We start from the raw sequence: 18323 nt of genomic DNA, 5'->3' as shown, positions 1-18323 counted from the left end.
TTTTCTTTTCAGTTGGCCCCCTCTTTACCGAAAGCTACTTTTCCCGGCCAGAACATAAACCCAGCCGAATAGGCCCAAAGTGAGCGATTTTCCCCCAATTCCCCTTGCATCAGGCATCATTATAGCATTGATTTATGCATATGCAAACCCCTTGCCCCGATTCGACAACCAGAACTGTTTAACATTTGAATTCGTTGTTCTTGCTCCGCGGAGCGCTATGATGGTGTGGAGGAACTTTTGTATCTCCTGCTGCGAAATAGTCGGCTCTGGGGGCGACTGTACATCTCTAGCGGATGAGGCGCAGGCTGGGTCCTTGGCGGAAACGCTCAGCGATGCCAGTGCGTTTCCAAAATAGGTTCTAGCAGCTCCTTGATGTTTGAAGACAAATTTCTTAATGATTTCGCAGAAATGATCCAAGTCAGAACGAGCACAGCGGCCGGCGATTTGGTGCATAACAGTCTCTCCAAGGACGCTTAGGTATGGGTCGAGGAATCCGGGAGGTTCGTTTGCTTGTACACGACCCATAGAAGCCCCGTGTGAGATGAGACCAGCAGGCAGGTCGTTGAGGGCTAGTATTGCAGTCCAGAATGAGCAAGATGCTCGAAGCGGTAGGGGATCAGGCCTCTTGAGCACATTAAGAGTGAAGCCAAGTATTGTTGGAAGGGGCGGAGGAACACCATCCACATATTGTAATCCAAAGAACTGCATGTGATATTTTGGGATCAGGCGAGTAAGGAAGTCTATGCAGCTGTGGGCTGCCTCAGGGTCGTAGCTATCAGCCGATACAGCAAGGCTTTGGATAAGAGTTGCTGTATGAATAGTTAACTCTGTGACTTCCGGTTCAATGGCGAGAGGGTTTGATGCGTGAGATGCTAGAAACGCGGTTGCCGTGGCCATGACGTTTGAAAACCGAGGGGACAAAATGTTTGTGGCCTTCACAAAATGGGTCGTCACTTGGGATGGAAGCACGTAGGGCCCAGGGTGCTTCTCCGTATATCCAGCTTTGAGTACATCACACGTTGCTTCAATCAAATAGCTATCGTTGGGGAATTGACCGACCAATGTGTCTAGAATCCGAATCACAGTTTCGGTAACTGATATGCCCAGAGGATCACTGACCCAGAATGAGTCCGACTTGGGTTGCGATTCTTGGGTATCGAGGTCAATGACATCGTCATCGGGTGCGCGGATGCCCATTCCGATGCTTGCAGTGCATTTCATTGCTATCAAACTGCGTTCTAGCCCCTCTTCGTATTGACCGTTACTTGCTTGTTGGCAGGCTGCCTGTGCTTCCTGGAGTAAAGGATTGAGTAGCTTCAGTAGGCTCACGGCTTTCTCACTATCATGCTCCGACGCCTGGATTACCGCAGCAATACCTTCAGCAACACGCTCAAGCGTGGAGTCACTGAGGGAAGTCTTGCTGCAGAGCTGGTGAAACTTATCGATAAACCCCTGAACATGCATTGGGAGAAACCTTCGACATGTTTGGCAAAGAGAGGATATAGATCGTGAAGCTACTTGATCACAGGAGGGATAGTCAAGTGAACTAAACAAAAAGGTCAATACCGGCGGAAGCAGCTTCTCATTCCTGGCTAAATATGGCGTGTATCGATCGATCATGTCTGCAAGACTTTGCCGTGATCTCAAAGGGATCTCCTTGTGGCCATAGCATACCGATTCAAACACATCCGAGCAGAATAGAGTATCAAGGAGATGGTCTGCATGTTCGTTTTCAGCAGCAGATTCTGCAAGGGCCCCTAGGCAAAAGATGGAAACCTCAAATTCGTCCCAGTCTTGTTTTGCTATTGCTGATGATGCTTGTTCTAGGATATGGCGGATAACATCAACCCCCAGCAATGGGTATACCTCTAGAAGGTAGTCGGTAAATTCACGACGAAAGTAGTTGAAGAGTTTCAACTCGTTGTCGTCCCAGCCCTGGAGAACTGTACGGCTAGGGTACCGGAGCTTATCATAGCATTCGGTAATGACCCTTGCAAGCTTCTGCTTGACTTCTTCGGATACCACGACAATCCCGTCTAGAGCCAATTCATCTATGTCACTCGCGACTTCAGTCCAGAACTCCAACAACATGATGATGGCACAGTCATCAACTTCCGCAAAGCCTGGTGCGTGGAATAGCTTGTATAGGAGAAAAAGGACTTTCTCGCGTTTTTCGTCTGATGGCCCAGATATAATGACACTCGATTGCTCGATTGCAGCATACCGTAATAGTAGGTCCATAAATTTCATCGTATCTTCGTCATACTCTCCGTTTACTAAGGCCAGTGCATACTTCTCTCCGGGCCCAACTAGAAAATCAAGGATAGTGTTTAGATGATCGGCGTCGATGAGCTTAGCCTGGTTGGCAATTGTTTCCGTCAAGAGTTCCATCACAGACGTGGCCAAGCCTTCAACGGCAAGGAACTGTGCAGCGTAGTCCAAGGGCTTCTTCACTTTATTAACGAGGCCTGGAGGGTTGATTTTCCCACTGTGGAATGCTTGTAGCCATCCCTTTGAGACAATTTAGTGTAAAAAAAAGACAATTGAGTGGATAAAATAGGGGCACTAATACGTACGTGCAATGCCAGGATAGATTCGGCAGCTATGGTCATAGAATGTTCCGACATGTTTTGACCTATGTCACCGGCAGTGTTGTTTAAAGCCCGTATAAACCCAAAGTCAATCAACGCAAGGACGTCATTGGTATTCACTTGCAGCCGACTGCCGACCTCGGTTCTATAAACATGTTAAAAAGGCGGTTATATAGCCATTATTGTATTTCAATGCGCGCTTACCCATCTGTAGGATACCGGGTGGATTCCTCAGCCAATGCCGTACAAAATGATAAAATGGCGACTAAGCGGTCGTGACTGAGAGCTGGTAGGGCATGTAATGCTAGGACAGGTTCCTCTGACTTGTCTTCGGGAAGGTATTTCCCATTGGCCAAGGTTACGGTAACATGGCGCACGCTATACGTCCAAGGTGACCCAGGTTTGAAAAAGAAGGTGGTTAGGGTAGAAAAAAACTTTCTCATCACTAATGGGCGTTCCATGGAATCAACAAGCACCACAAAGCAGTTCATCAATTGGGCAAGGAGGCCCAATCGATTCTCTGTTGTTAAATTTTCCCTAATAGAAAAAAGGGGGTGTGAGGGTTAATTAAAGTAAAATACGAGCAAAGGGACTTCAGGTGACCGCACCACTCTTGGTTAATTTTCATGGTCAGTGTAAGAGGCCCGTAGAACCTGAGCTTGGGGTCTTCGCATCCTAGAAAGCCGTCTGCTATCATCCATCCAGCACTCGACTTTTGTAGTTCGAGTAGACGCTCTTGAATTACGCCAGCTCGGTTGGCAAGCCCAGGGGTAGTCAAGTCCGTTGCAAGCTACAAGAAATAAGTCAGTCCACCGAGGCTCCACTGGTAAAGGTAGTCAGACATACTTGTCTAGCCTCTATAATCAGGTTCTGAATATCTAGCTGCTGCTCAGCAGAGCCATTTTGCCAATCCATCTTGGATGTTACCTCTGCCAAAGCCAGAAAAAATAAGACGAGCTTCCTTGGTTATTTCCCAGCTGGAAGAAGATGAGATCTGGGTAGAGGAAAGGGCCTTCCCAGAAGCGGTCTTGGCTTGTTATCAGAAGCAGTGACACAGTATCCCCTTGTTATTTTAGAGATAGATGGGTCACGGGTAAAGATGTGAGAAAGAATGATAGTAGAAGACCTGCTCAGTTCCACAGTTAAGGGTTTGGAGGAGCAGAGAGCGATCAAAACAGTGATATAGAGATGCCCACCCGCATCGACTGGTAAGGGTGCAACACAGCAGGCAGGGTTGGCCAGGCGATACTACCAGGCGTCCAGGATATAGAGGTTCAGCAGTCCTAGCAGTAGACTAATAACCATTCCTTTCTCCAGATATGGCATGGTTTGCAAGGTAACAGGGACGCCTATAGGCAAATTTTCATATCGATCAAATCGATGCTGTGGGACAAGCTCTGGTAAATAACATTGTTTGTTCCTACTTGCTCAAAGGGAGGGGCCTCACTATTCACCAGTGGGCTTGTATGGCTAGACACGTAACGGGGAAGCCAGCTTTGAGTGTCTGATACCGGTCTATCGCATAGAATCAACCATCAGATGCAATATATAAAAACCACCGTCCAAAATATAACATGAAGTCGAAGTTGCCAAAAAAAAAAAGAGTGCTGAGAGTACTCACGTGACCACTAACTATCCACGACCTTCCTTTTTAAGTTGCACTTTTCAAGGTTGCACTCCGCGAGCAAAGAATCAACAGAGCAAAGAGAGAATCAACAAGAGAATCAACAAGAGAGAGAGAGAAGAGACAGAGATATCCGAATTGACGCCGCTCCGGGTTGCCTGTCCTTACCGTCGAAGAGTCTGCCCCCTGTATACTAACCCGCCAGAAGTAACGACGCTTCTCCGCAGTGCCCTTGCATGCCGTTGATCCCTTGGAACGAACCCCTCGCCTATAAAGAACCCCTCGTCCACCCGATAAATGAACCTTTTCCGCCCTCACTTCCGGTTTCTCTTCAAACCACGACTGCACAGTTTGCAATCTCCCACCAGACAGCCATCTCGACCGTTTTGTTCCTCTCAGATACTCCGTGCTGCCCTCGATATGCCTCCGCCACCTGTTGATACTACCCAGCGCCTCGCAAAGCTGCGAGAGCTGATGGCTCGGAACAAAGTCGATGTATATAGTATGGAATCAGATACACCAGTCCCTCAAACAATACAAAAAGTCTTATACTCATCCTTCTTCTCGCCTCAAAGTTGTGCCGTCGGAAGATAGCCATCAGTCAGAGTACATTGCTCCGTGTGACGGCCGTCGAGGTTAGACCGTTTCTCTGCGTGGTGATACAACACCGTAATCTGCTCGTGGGCGCTTATAAACTGTCACAGCTTTCATATCCAGCTTCACTGGTTCGGCGGGATGTGCCATCGTCTCCATGACCAAGGCTGCCCTGTCCACGGACGGTAGATACTTCAGCCAGGCTGCAAAGCAGCTCGATGCCAACTGGCTTCTCTTGAAGCGTGGCGTAGAGGGTGTGCCAACTTGGGAAGAATGGTATAATTGTTGCGTGTAACGATGGCTTTGGCATGAGTGATGCTGATGAGATATAGGACCGCCGAGCAGGCCGAGAACGGCAAAGTGGTTGGTGTTGACCCGTCGCTCATTACAGCGTGTAAGTTCTGTGCTTCCATCGTATAATGCTTGGTATCGCTGATTATATGTGTAGCGGACGCTCGAAAACTCTCTCAGACTTTGAAAGCAACCGGAAGCTCCCTGGTTGGAGTAGACCAGAACCTGATTGATGCCGTTTGGGGTGAAGAACGTCCAGCACGGCCTGTGACGACGATCACAGTCCAGCCTGCTGAGCTTGCAGGAAAATCATTCGAGGAGAAAGTCGAAGACCTCCGCAAGGAGCTGTCGACTAAGAAGCGATCCGCTATGGTGATTTGTACGAATTCTATATCCAATCTCTTTTTCTGATGTTATATACTGACAGCTACTTCTAGCCACTCTGGATGAGATTGCATGGCTCTTCAACCTCCGTGGAAGCGAGTACGACTTCAATGATATACCCTGGTTTATTGAACTTGCGCTGACTTTTGTAGTATTCCGTACAACCCCGTTTTCTTCTCCTATGCCATTGTAACTCCATCAGTGGCAGAGATTTATGTGGATGACAGCAGACTATCCCCAGAAGCTAGGAAGCAGCTTGAAGGCAAAGTTGTTCTAAAACCATACGATGCTATCTTCCAGGCGTCCAAGGCCCTTGCTGAATCAAAAGCATCGGCCAGCAGCGGATCCGCCTCTGGAAAATTCCTGTTGTCTAACAAGGCTTCATGGTCCTTGAGTCTTGCCCTAGGTGGCGAGCAAAACGTGGTAGAAGTCCGAAGCCCCATTACCGACTCCAAGGCCGTCAAGAATGAAGTTGAGCTGGAAGGTTTCAGAAAATGTCATATCCGCGATGGTGCAGCTTTGATCGAGTACTTCGCATGGCTGGAGAACGCCTTACTCAACGAAGGCGCCAAGCTGGATGAAGTAGATGCTGCTAACAAGCTATTTGAAATCCGCAAGAAGCAGGATCTTTTCGTCGGAAGCTCCTTTGACACTATTTCGTCTACTGGAGCCAATGGTGCCACTATTCACTACAAGCCTGAGAAGTCTACTTGCGCTGTTATAGATCCCAAGGCCATGTACCTTTGCGACTCTGGTGGCCAGTACAAGGACGGAACCACCGATACCACGAGAACTCTTCACTTCGGAGAGCCTACAGAGTTCCAGAAGAAGGCCTACGCACTTGTTCTCAAGGGACATATCAGCATAGACACTGCTATCTTCCCCAAGGGAACGACCGGATACGCCATTGATTCCTTTGCACGACAACACTTGTGGAAGGAAGGTTTGGATTACCTTCACGGCACCGGACATGGTGTTGGCTCATTCCTGGTACGGATAACCTATCTTTCTTTTGCCGTGATAGTAATAATATTAATATGGTCTCTAGAACGTCCACGAGGGCCCCATGGGTATCGGAAGCCGTGCTCAGTACGCCGAAGTCCCACTAGCTGCCAACAATGTCCTCTCCAACGGTATGTACGCTTCCATACATATACTTGACCTCCTGCTAACAATCGACTAGAACCTGGATACTACGAGGACGGCAACTTTGGTATCCGTCTTGAGAGTAAGTCTTAAAGCTACCTAATGTTTACGGAGACCCCTACTAACGATAAACTCTAGACCTTGTAATCTGCAAAGAGGTCGAGACACCATATAAGTTCGGTGGTAAGGCATTCCTTGGATTTGAATACATCACCATGGTACCGTTCTGCCAGAAGCTGCTTGATGCTTCTCTCCTCACTGAAACTGAGAGGAAGTGGGTGAACGACTACCACGCGAAAGTGTGGGAGAAGACTAGCCCCTTTTTCGAGAAGGACGAGTTGACGACAAAATGGTTGAAGCGTGAAACCCAACCAATCTAATTACCTCACAGTAATGGCATACTAAGACTTGGTTAAAGAACTGTATACCTATTAGTTACCCCGGCCGGGTAGATATAGCAAGAATTTATTAAAGATAGTCGCTGCTCATTGGTGCTAGGTATCGTAGGAATAACAATAACGTATCCTAGGCTAAGAATAATGTACTATGAAAAGACGACGAAAATAGAGCCTGCTCATGCATTCGTTTCTCATGGACAGGTCGGATGGCCTGTCGCGGTCACCAAGACCTGCTTGAGAAAGGCTGGAATATACATCACATGAATCTTATGTATCAGGTAACAAACTCCTATATCCCTGCACCACCAAAACATTTCCTACCACCCACAAGAAGCAAACGATTTAACAGCTGAAAAAATCAATGCGATGATCCTTCTTTCTCGCAGATCCAATCCAGTTAGTATGTCCCAGAACCGACTGCGGCTGGATTTCGCTTCCACTACTCCTATTGCTATCCAGTACGTCCGCAGCGGCTGAAAACTGGAGCCAAATATATTGCGATAAGAACCATGCAAGTATGGCTGACGCCGCTATGTACCCTAAGGTAGGCACAAGGGAGGTTGGTAGTATATTGAAGATATACGGATCAAGGATGATGTCGACTAGGACAGGGGGTGCGTTCGCCATTAATGATTGATTGGCGGTGAAGTAGTCGGCTGCGGTGTCGATGACAAGAAACAACGTTGCTCCAGCTGGAGAACTGCCTGTGGTTTCCCGTGAGGGTGGGTGCCTTTGACCTATGTCGTTTCCCTTGGACTCCGCAAACTGAGTCATGGAAGACATCAGTTTTGGAGACCGGGCAATCTGAGATGGTTCATAGGTTGATAGGGCGAAAGCGGTCGGTTGCTGGTGCCGAGTTAGTCTATGGACATATACTCTTTGAGTTTTGCCTGTTTATGATGGTGCTGATCGTAATAGAAGGGATGGTTGCGCATATAGGGCAGACTCACTGTCGCAACCCAGCACACCCGAACTTCATAACGTTGCCCTGGAACCAGCCCGTCCAGACGAAACCAAGACCTTCTTCCAGATGGAACTGCGGCAGTGGGAAACTCTGCTTCAAGGTGCTCCCGTATACTCGGCGCAGAGGGAGAGAGGGTCTTTAAATCAATGATATTTAGCAGCGCGGAATGTTCCTCGTCCAAATTCGGCGATATAAACATGGTCTTTTCAACGTTGGCTAGTGTAAGGCCAACGAAGAGAGTGATCAGCCACAAGAACGCCTGCATATTGGTCCGTAGCTTAGCCATGGTGTTTTATATTTGTAGGCGAGGTAGACGTATATCCAGGATATCCAGCTGTCGACCACAACCAAGACTCAACCGGAGGATGCAAAGGAGACAAGAGCAATAGCGGGGTCGATGATGCTATTATATCATTCCTGGCGGCATTCGGAATGGATGATCCCCTCTTCGAGTATCGCAGCAAGGCCGCCAGCAAACAACAACGGCCTCCAATGGCAATGTGACGATCATGCAAGTTAGAATTTGGAGAGGCCCAAGTAACTCGCCCACGGTGATACCTCCAACGCTAGCCTTCAAGCCCCAAAGCCTTATGCAGACCGTCAGCTGTCTCTGGTTCAATCGACACCTGAGGACGGTGTCCTGATGGCTGGCTGGTCGCTTGAGTATCGCTTCCTGGCAGCTGTCCCACCACACGACCGGTCTATCGTAAAGCCAGCGTTGCACCCATGTCGACGTAAGGTAGGATCACAAACCAGGCGATATATCAACCTATACGTCGTGGTCATATACTGTGTTGTATGTCGTTGTATAGAGGAAGACGCCGGAGTCCTCCCCGACCAGCTTGGCGCTTCCCCGGCGCGCTTATCCAGTCAGGTACCGCCCGAAAAAAAAGGGAGCCAATGACACACCACCAGCCATTGTTGACGAAAGGGAGAGAGAAAAAAAAAGAGAGACGAGCAACTCCCGATATTAATTTTTTTTCGTACGCTCGAGCTTGCAGAAGCTGCACGTTACTTATTCGTCCAAGGAGTAGAATCTATCCTAAGCCATCACTCGACATCCCACCTTCACACGGTTTTGCTTCCAGACGGCCGTTTCATCTTGGGCAGCAACGCTTCCCATTTATTGGAGCAGAGCCTCCATAATATCATCGACGTGGGGCAGAAGTCGCTCGTTACAAACAGCACAGTCGAGATATCGGGAGATCTCTATTCGCTATGAGAGAAGTGATTTCTTTGAATGGTATAGCATGCTGCAAGCTGCCGTGTGGATGACGCTTGATAGATCTGTTTTGCTGACATTGCCCTTTCTTTGTAGTCGGCCAGGCGGGTTGCCAGATTGCAAACGCTTCCTGGGAGGTATGAATACGGATTATTATTATATTATGTGCCTATCTTATAACACGGAACATGTTGCCTGACTGCCCTTGTCTTAATAGCTATACTGTCTCGAACACGGAATTCAGGTAATTGCCCAGCTTCACACCCGAGCCAGCCCGAAAAATCACTATTGACTGCCAGAACATATCGCCTAATACCACTGTCTTCTCCTATAGCCTGACGGTTATCTGACTGAAGAACGCAAAGCCGAAGCGCCAGATCAGGGAGCGTTCCATACGTTTTTCTCCGAAACAGGTATATATACCCCTTTCCCGTCCACCGCTTGTTACAACGCTAACTCTAACAATCGCAATAGGGAACGGCAAATATGTCCCTCGAACGATATACTGCGATCTCGAACCCAATGTTGTCGACGAAGTCCGGACCGGAACCTATCGTCAGCTCTTCCACCCGGGCCAGATGATTACCGGAAAGGAGGATGCTTCGAACAATTTTGCCCGTGGACATTACACCATTGGAAGGGAGATAATCGACAAGGTCGTGGATAGCGTTAACCGTCTTGCCGAGAATTGTGATGACCTGCAAGGGTTCTTGTTATTCCACTCCTTTGGCGGCGGTACGGGTTCTGGATTTGGAACGCTTCTGTTGGAACGTTTAGCCATGAACTACGCGAAGAAGAGCAAGCTTGAGTTTTGCGTCTACCCTGCCCCGAACCTGTCGACTTCCGTGGTTGAGCCGTATAACTCGGTGTTGGCCACGAGTTCAACAATGGAACTATCGGACTGCAGCTTTATCGTTGACAACGAAGCCATCTACGACATCTGCGCTAAACAGCTCACCATTGAACGACCTGGCTTGGAGAATCTGAACCGCCTCATTGCGCAAGGTAAGAATGTTCCTTATACACTTATTTATGCCGAAGCTAATGTAGTTATAGTCGTCTCTTCCGTTACGGCGTCTATCCGATTCGGCGGCTATCTTAATGTCGACCTCGCTGAATTCCAAACCAACCTTGTGCCTTTCCCCCGGGTCCATTTCCCCATGTTTGCCTATGCACCCATCGCCCAAGACTCGAGAGCATCCCACGAAACGAACTCCATCCAAGAAATGACGATCTCTTGTTTCGAGCCCAGCAACCAGATGGTGAAATGCAACCCCCGGAACGGCAAATACATGGCGACATGTCTGCTGTACCGTGGTGACGTCGTTCCCAAGGAGGTCCATTCGGCTGTTGCGGCAGTGAGGGCCAAGCAGACTATTCAATTTGTCGACTGGTGTCCTACCGGTTTCAAGATTGGCATCTGCGACAAACCTCCGCAGCACGTGCCAAATGGTGACATGGCGAAGGCGGACCGTGCAGTGTAAGTTGTTCTGAAACAGCCGCCAGATATATTAGTCCAGGGGGCTCAGACTAACGCGATGTAACAGATGCATGCTCTCCAACACGACTGCCATCGGGGAGGCCTGGACATCTCTCTGCGACAAGTTCGACCTCATGTACTCCAAACAAGCCTTTGTCCACTGGTTCGTCGGAGAAGGTATGGAAATGGGTGAGTTCACTGAATCTCGTGAAAATCTAGCGGCACTGGAGCGTGACTACCAAGAAATCGCCAATGATGAGGGTGACGAAGAACCCGAGCAGGAATACTAATCCAGCAGCGCTCATCAATCTCCTCCATCGTCATGCCACATTTTTGATACTAACTCTGGCTCGTTCACCCGCGCTACCTGCTCCGGTATCTGGGCTTCCAATGACAGCTAATCTCCAGACACTAACCAGTCGAAAGATGGCTTTTCTTGCAAAAAAAAGATGTGTTTGACGGGGAGCTTGGTTGTGTGTTGTCACGCTATGTTCTCGATTTAGGGAGTTCCTCTGGAATATGTTTTTGAGGTGCAAGGAGTTATTTGCATTCTTGAGTAGAATCTTCTTCACGCAGTGTCTTTAGAAATGGTAATTTGCAGCAAGCGTTTGAATATATTAATACTTTTGTATACTCTGATCTCTCTCTTTCTTCCTTCTCTTGCCGCTTTATTAGGCGATGACGTAATATTTACCTAATCGACTCCTCGGTGTGGATTTATCCGACCTCCGCCGCGTCCTGATTGGCTGCAGCGTTCGGAGTGAGCTTCCCCCCCCCAAAATAGCATCACGAACGACGACGACGAGGTTGGGAGGACGCTGTCTTCAGGACGTTTGCAAACCCTTCGTTTCAGCCCTCAGCACAGTCGAACGACTCGTCTGGCCTGTTCTCTCGGCTCGTTCTGCTTTCCCAACTTGCGACACTGTCTGACTTTCCGCGGCCTTTGGCGTCAGGGGCCCATTGTTTGGCCATCTGATATACGCTCTCTCCGTCCGCTTTTCTCAACATTGTGCACAATCGTTTCGAGCGTGAAGCTTCTCTCTCTAGCCATTCGCAACATACAGTTCTGGGGGGAGGGAATATACTGACAATATGGCTGCTGACAGTAAGCTCTCTTCGCGCGGTCTTTCTCGTTCCTGCTCTGTTTTTACTCCGCATTCCCCAGGACGTTTCTCAACCCTGCAAGATGCGCAACACACAGGCTGACGCGTGTTGGAATTGCTCCCTCTAGCTTCACAACACCCCAATCTAAACCTGACGCCCGAAGAGAAACGAGTGTTTTATCAGTTATTCCAAACGGCGGATAAGACCAATCTGGGTGTTATCACGGGAGAAACGGCGGTCACCTTCTTCGAGAAGACAAACTTGGCCCCCGAGACCTTGGGTTTGGTAAGAGTCCTGTTTTACAGCTTCGAATCTTCATTCAGGCCTGTAGAGTGATGGATCTAGCGAGGGTTGGTCGCTAATTTCAATACAGATCTGGCAAATCGCAGATACGCAGAATCGCGGGCTTTTGACGCCATCAGGTTTTGGCATTGTGATGAGATTGATCGGCCATGCGCAGGCTGGTCGACAACCGTCAGAGGAATTGGCTTTACAGCGTACATCTCTCTTCCCTTGGCGCAAGAGTGACAGCCCTCTTCTACGAGTGAATTAACTGACGTGTTTTTGATTCCGATAGCCGGCCCTTTACCTAGTTTTGCCGGTCTCAACATAGATCCGCAAACTGCCTCAAGTCCACCTCCGAATAGCGCCCCTCTCAGGGTACCACCATTAAACCCCGACGATGTCGCGAAGTTTTCCGCTCTTTTTAATAAATCAGACACGCAAAATGGGGTTATCTCTGGTGCGTACCGAAAGCGTGTGTGATAAACTAGCTGAATGCTAACTACGTGATGATAATAGGAGAGACCGCGAAGCAAATATTCGAGCGGGCACGTCTACCCAATGAAATACTGGGCAGAATATGGAATCTAGCGGATTCGACACAGCGCGGTGCTTTGGACTCTGCAGAATTTATAATCGCTATGCACCTCTTAACTGCCTATAAATCAGGTACTCTGAGGGGAATACCCCCCACGCTACCACCGGGATTATACGAAGCTGCGGCTCGGACGGCGGTGACACGGAATTCAACGGGCTCTCGATCTGACGTGCCGCCAGTGCCTGCTATCCCAAAGCAATTCAGTGGCCCTGGTGCACCCCGTGCACAGAGTCCCTTAAGCCAGATGCATACAGGAGGCGACTGGTTAATCACTCCCCAAGACAAGGCACATTTTGATAGTGTGTTTGCAACCGTAGACAAAGCAAGGAGCGGATATATCAATGGAGACCAGGCTGTTGGCTTCTTCACTAATGCACGCCTGCAAGAAGAGGTTCTGGCACACATCTGGGATCTATCAGACATTGACTCTGACGGCCAGCTAAGTAGGGATGAGTTTGCAGTAGCCATGTATCTGGTCCGCCAGCAGCGCACGACAAAGGAACCGCTACCACAGACCTTACCCCCTAATCTGATCCCGCCCAGCATGCGACGCCTAAGCGCTCGTGCAGTTCAGCCTCAGTCAACCGGAGCCAGGTCAGCGACTGAGGATCTCTTTGGTCTTGATGTGTTCACGGCGCCTACTCAGATACCACAGTCTACAGGAGGTTCAAGCTCTCACTTCCAGCCGCCGTCCTCACCAACACGCCAGATCCAGTCATCAACCTTTAAGCCCTTTGTGCCTGCGTCCTCCTTTGGCCAGAGCCTAGGTCCTATCACTGGCGGCCGCTCTACTCCTGGAATGCAACACATATCATCGGCATCTCCATCTGACGACCTGCTCGGAGACGCGGACCCCGAGGAGAGCAAGAAGTTGACTCAGGAAACTACCGATCTCGCAAACCTTTCCAACCAGGTTGGCACGCTGTCCAAGGAGATGCAAAACATACAGACCAAGCGCGGAACAGCTGAACAAGACATCGGCCAGGTTGACCATCAAAAGAAAGAGTTTGAAGCCAGACTTGCACAGGCTCGAGCAATGTACGAAAACGAAGTCAAGTCCCTAAAGGCACTTGAAGAGCGGTTAACGACCTCGCGCGCCGAGTGCAAGAAGCTTGAACAAGAATATGCCCTGATCGAAGCCTCCCGTCGCGATCTGGCTACCCAATACAGCCAAATGGCAGCTGCACTAGAAGCTGATCAGCGCGAAAACGCCTCCTTGAAAGAAAAAATCAAACAAGCGAATGCACAAACCAGTCAGCTAAAACCACAACTCGAGAAGACTCGATCCGAAGCTCGTCAGCAAAAGGGGTTGGTGGCTATAAACAAGAAGCAGCTTGCAACGGTTGAAGCGGAACGGGACCGTCTCCAAGAAGAACTTGATCAATATAGCCAACACCACGAAGGATCAGAACGAGACGTTACTGCCCCCGGTTCCCACAATTCACCATTTGAAAGCCCTACCGCTTCAACCAGCAGCGCAAAGAACCCATTCTTCAGACGAGGAACGGGTATGTCCTCTCCCGGCGCGCTTTCACCTCAGGCCACGGGTCAGAAGCAGCAGCAAGAGAACGACAACCGCAACGTCTTCGATAACATGTTCGGGCCCTCGTTTACTGCCCCATCGACCTCCACCCCTCCCCCACAAACCACGTTCAGAGCCGCATCCCCTCAGACCAGCACCGCAGCTTCGAAGGAATCGTTCACTCCCGAGGGTGGAAGAGTCGCCAGCAGCAGCGGTAATTTCACGCCATCTACCGCCTTTGATAGTCAATTCGGAGCACCTTCAGAACCACCAGCGCCTCCCCTTTCAAGGCAGATTACCCCTAACAACCTGCCTCTTGAAGGGCACATAGCATCTGTAACATCATCCAACAGACCATCTCCACCAGCCAGTCGCTTTGGCACATCAGTTATTTCAGATGCGGATGCATTCAAGAAGCAAGCATCTCCTTTTGACGAAGAACCAATCGATGAGGATGCCACGCCAGGAGGAAATGACGCGAAGCAACTTCAACAAGCCGAAGATCCAGAGCCAGATCTTCCCGGTGCCTTCCCAACAAACACTACGCCGCAGCCTGAGCAGACTAAGAAGGACGTCAGCTTTGATGAGCTGTTTGCTAATGTGGGACATGCAAGATCCCCATCGCAAAAGGCTTCGGATTTTGATGAAGCCTTCGCATCCATGAAGAAGCCAGCCAGCAAGGGCGATGGAGAAAAAACTAAATCTAACGGGTCTGCTGCCGCCGAAGGCAACGAATTTCCTCCTATTAGGGAGTTTGAAGTAGATGATGACGATGATGATTCTTCTGACGATGACCATGCTGGGTTTGATGATGATTTCGCGCCCGCCTCTCCACCAAGACAAACGTCGCCTCCTTCACAAGCATCTAAAGATGCGCCTCAAAAGTTTTCCTTCCCCCCCATAGAAGCACTTAGCAATCCTACGTCTCCCCCCTCCGGCGCTAACGCTCAGAACAACGCCCCCGGAGCCACTCAACTCGGAACTATCAGTCACCAGCCTTCCGCCAGTATCAAGAAGGCGGCAAATCCTGACTTCGAAGCTGCTTTTGCCGGCCTTGACCTGACTCCAGCAAAGGAAATCGAAGATGATGGCGACGATGACGACGATGATTTTGAGACCGCATTCAATAAAGACGCGTCTAATTTCGATATTTCTTTTGACTCCCCCTCTGGCCCTCCCAAGCATACGAGCAACTCTAGCAGTGCAGACTTCTTTTCATTCCAGTCTAACACTGGAGGAAACGCCAACCCAGCTGCAGTAGCTTCGCAAAACGGCAAATCTCCATTCTCTCAGGATACATCTCCAGCTACGGGAAATAATGCCAGCTCGAACCACGACTGGGACGCTTTATTTTCTACCCTTGACTCGACGAAGGTCGCAGCCGGCGGAGGCAAAGAGGCCGCGAAACTTCCTTCTGGAGAACAAGCTAAGCCAGGCGATGCCTCAACTATTTCGTTCCCACAGCCACCCAGCCAAAACAAGCCAGCTGGGTGGGCACTTGATTCCAACACAGGTGAAGACGATATGATACTCCAGCGATTGACGGGAATGGGTTATCCACGCGACGAAGCGCTCGCCGCCTTGGAGAAATTCGATTACAAGCTCGATGAAGTGAGTCCCATATCCTCCTTCCTTTGCTGAGAATTAACCGCTAACATCACTCTAGGCTGCCGATTTCCTTGCTTCTAAGTCATAAATCACACGGTTTTTTCCACATTCTATTAAAACAATACCCGGGGGAAAATGGCCATTAACACTTTTATCTTCTTTCCTTCCCCAATCACGACAAACACTTAAAATACGTTCCCTTTGTCCCCTCTTTGCCCTGACAGAAGGATACTTTAATTCCCATTGTCAACGTACATAAGCCTTCTTTGTTTTCTTTGTTGCCAACCCGCTGTTGCGATGCTTCCTTTCTTCACCCCTCAAACCCCTTGTAGCTTTAATTTAACGACCTTTCAGCTAAGCATATATTTCTTACTCTTCCCGCTAGCGATTGGCGTTTTTAACGCTTTTCTTTGCTGCTTGTATAACTATCTGCGCTTCGGGAATTATCTCGTAATGTAATTCAATATACGTTTTGCTAAATCCCGCGAAAGACTAGCTACCTTATCTTCAACACATGGGGAGGCTCTGGCATGTAGAGGCTCTGGCATGTACAAGTTGAACGAGTTGTAAAGCTCGATGATGTTTGGATATTTAGTTACGGCCCTGGGAAGTACTATATCCGCATGGAGCTTAAATTAAGCTGTAAATTTACCTCTAACAACAGGGTTGTTTGGTCCCGATGGCGATGTGCATGATACGGTGGCTTCATACATGAGCAAGCATTCTGGTTAGGAACAGTATATCAACCATGGGGAGCGGTCAGGGATATAAATGAAATATAACTGCGGTCAACAAGCACAGAATTAGAGAAAAGATATATGTATTAACCATCGTATTCCACTATTAGAACGGTATATGTCTGTATGCATAGACAAACAAATAAATTAATCAACTGAGGGGGTATCACATTATCAAAGCATCGTTTCCAGAAATTATTTTTTTTTTCAGTGTTTCCAGATGTTCATATTTATCCGAACGGAGAAAAGAGATTAGGAGGAAGTATGGAATCAACCGATAGATCGTTGGTTGGTCATATCGCTCAGTTTGTTCAGACCGCAGGCTGAGGTTGACCATCTGTGGCCGCCTTAGTTCGACCGGTGATTATGGGCATGATGTTAAGGCCGAAAGTAGCAGCGAAAGTAGCCCTATAAGGAAAGAAGAGTAAACCATTAGTCGCTTGAACAAGTACAAGATATGGATGAAGCGAGATAATTACCATTCAAAGGCACCAAGGGCAGCGGCAGCCTTCACGACACTGCAGACCGTGCAGTTTCCAAGGACAGAGATATCAACAGCGAGGGAGATAAAGGCCGAAAACCAGAAGACGACTGTGGCGCCTTCGACTCCGAGAAGCGCATACTGGTGCGCGAGGGCAGGGAAGAACTTTGGCGCAAAGACAAGGTATGGAAGGGCGATGAAGAGGGTCCAGATGCAGTCGAAGAGCATGAAGTTGGCGCTGTCCAGGCTGCCGCCAAAGGTATTTTGGCGGATATAGTTGACAACTAAATAAAAGTAGGCAGGTTAGTACACAGAACCAACTTGTTGATACGAAGGTATATTACACACAGTAGGCGATTAGTCCCAGAACAACGACGGCCAGGAGCGCCTGGACGCCGCGAAGGATCAGGATAATGTTAGGCATGGTGACGTTATCCCGCAAGGCAGGGAAAGCTAGGACCGGGGAGCTGGGAGAGTGCAGGGAAGATGTAGAAGCTCAGCTATGGCAGGGCGAGGTGTCTGCTTTTATATATCTCGACAGAGCCGCAAGGGAGGTGAATAGAAAGTAAAAGAAGGGAAACAAAAGTGGGAAGCGAGAGAACTATATATGTATGACGACGACATGCACGAGATATTTTAGAATATTGAGAGCAAGGAGCCCACCTTGCTATTATTATACCTCGTATTTGAGGCTGTCGATAGAAGCTTACGGAGAGGGGACTTAACGGGCTCAGACATCCACTTTTCTTAATAGAAGAGCTAGGGCGCACATCCTCAGCTCGAGAGCAAGAGTTATTGGACTGGTCGTTGGGCTCAAGCGAAATAATAGCCAGGCTTGGAGTTTATATCATATTCGCGGATCCAGAGCAGGGAATATCCCATACATCACACTCGGGTCGGACGTATATGCGGGCCTGTCACCTGAAGAAGAAAGCTGACACGGTAAATATCCGTAGTCGAGCCTCGCCGTCGTCCGGTTTGGTATATAAACCGTGTTTGCTGCCTCTCTGCTATGTAGTCATTTCTTCGTCGCAGGGATGTTGAAACGGCGGTTTATCCCTACCTCATCCTTGTCTTGGTTCCAGCTTAAGTCGTCATGTTGGCACAGGCTTGTACCTGTTCGAGCTGTGAAGAAGTACCCGTTCTCTATATGGAATACCCTGTGGTATAGAGAACTACCAAGTGGGCGCGCCTATCCACCATGACCGTCATGATTTTCTTTGCAGCGTTGAATTACGTCGACCACGTCACGGCCTGTCAACTTGCAGATAAAGTGGCTTGCTAGTGGTGGGGGAAT

General features: G+C 49.0%; 6 protein-coding genes across 6 annotated transcripts; 3 read left to right on the top strand and 3 right to left on the bottom strand.

Moving 5' to 3' along the window:
* Positions 1–132: 132 nt before the first annotated feature.
* GIQ15_06402 (uncharacterized protein) lies at positions 133–3506 on the bottom strand (the record flags this gene model as incomplete). The annotated part of the gene is made up of 6 exons (XM_033553819.1): positions 133–1452; positions 1675–2511; positions 2577–2736; positions 2796–2969; positions 3200–3381; positions 3438–3506. The coding sequence occupies 6 exons, from the start codon at positions 3504–3506 to the stop codon at positions 133–135; spliced, it is 2742 nt and encodes a 913-aa protein (XP_033403334.1).
* Positions 3507–4635: 1129 nt separating this feature from the next.
* Positions 4636–7010, top strand: GIQ15_06401 (Xaa-Pro aminopeptidase; the record flags this gene model as incomplete). Its single annotated transcript, XM_033553818.1, has 9 exons — positions 4636–4717; positions 4920–5085; positions 5142–5203; positions 5258–5479; positions 5538–5583; positions 5637–6474; positions 6533–6617; positions 6668–6712; positions 6769–7010. 9 exons carry the CDS (start codon positions 4636–4638, stop codon positions 7008–7010), a joined length of 1788 nt encoding a protein of 595 aa, XP_033403333.1.
* A 360-nt stretch (positions 7011–7370) lies between these two features.
* Positions 7371–8278, bottom strand: GIQ15_06400 (uncharacterized protein; the record flags this gene model as incomplete). Its single annotated transcript, XM_033553817.1, has 2 exons — positions 7371–7874; positions 7979–8278. 2 exons carry the CDS (start codon positions 8276–8278, stop codon positions 7371–7373), a joined length of 804 nt encoding a protein of 267 aa, XP_033403332.1.
* Positions 8279–9736: 1458 nt separating this feature from the next.
* On the top strand, positions 9737–10984 carry GIQ15_06399 (tubulin alpha chain; the record flags this gene model as incomplete). Its single annotated transcript, XM_033553816.1, has 4 exons — positions 9737–9769; positions 10168–10219; positions 10271–10694; positions 10762–10984. The coding sequence occupies 4 exons, from the start codon at positions 9737–9739 to the stop codon at positions 10982–10984; spliced, it is 732 nt and encodes a 243-aa protein (XP_033403331.1).
* Positions 10985–11786: 802 nt separating this feature from the next.
* GIQ15_06398 (EF hand domain-containing protein) lies at positions 11787–15896 on the top strand (the record flags this gene model as incomplete). The annotated part of the gene is made up of 6 exons (XM_033553815.1): positions 11787–11799; positions 11926–12083; positions 12172–12295; positions 12376–12540; positions 12600–15811; positions 15867–15896. The coding sequence occupies 6 exons, from the start codon at positions 11787–11789 to the stop codon at positions 15894–15896; spliced, it is 3702 nt and encodes a 1233-aa protein (XP_033403330.1).
* A 960-nt stretch (positions 15897–16856) lies between these two features.
* On the bottom strand, positions 16857–17450 carry GIQ15_06397 (uncharacterized protein; the record flags this gene model as incomplete). The annotated part of the gene is made up of 3 exons (XM_033553814.1): positions 16857–16953; positions 17025–17310; positions 17375–17450. The coding sequence occupies 3 exons, from the start codon at positions 17448–17450 to the stop codon at positions 16857–16859; spliced, it is 459 nt and encodes a 152-aa protein (XP_033403329.1).
* Between the last annotated feature and the right edge of the window lie 873 nt (positions 17451–18323).

Source organism: Arthroderma uncinatum, assembly GCF_011692745.1.
Source record: "Arthroderma uncinatum strain CBS 119779 chromosome Unknown scaffold5, whole genome shotgun sequence".
Taxonomy (NCBI): Eukaryota; Fungi; Ascomycota; class Eurotiomycetes; order Onygenales; family Arthrodermataceae; genus Arthroderma; species Arthroderma uncinatum.
This window is presented reverse-complemented; position numbering and strand designations above follow the sequence as displayed.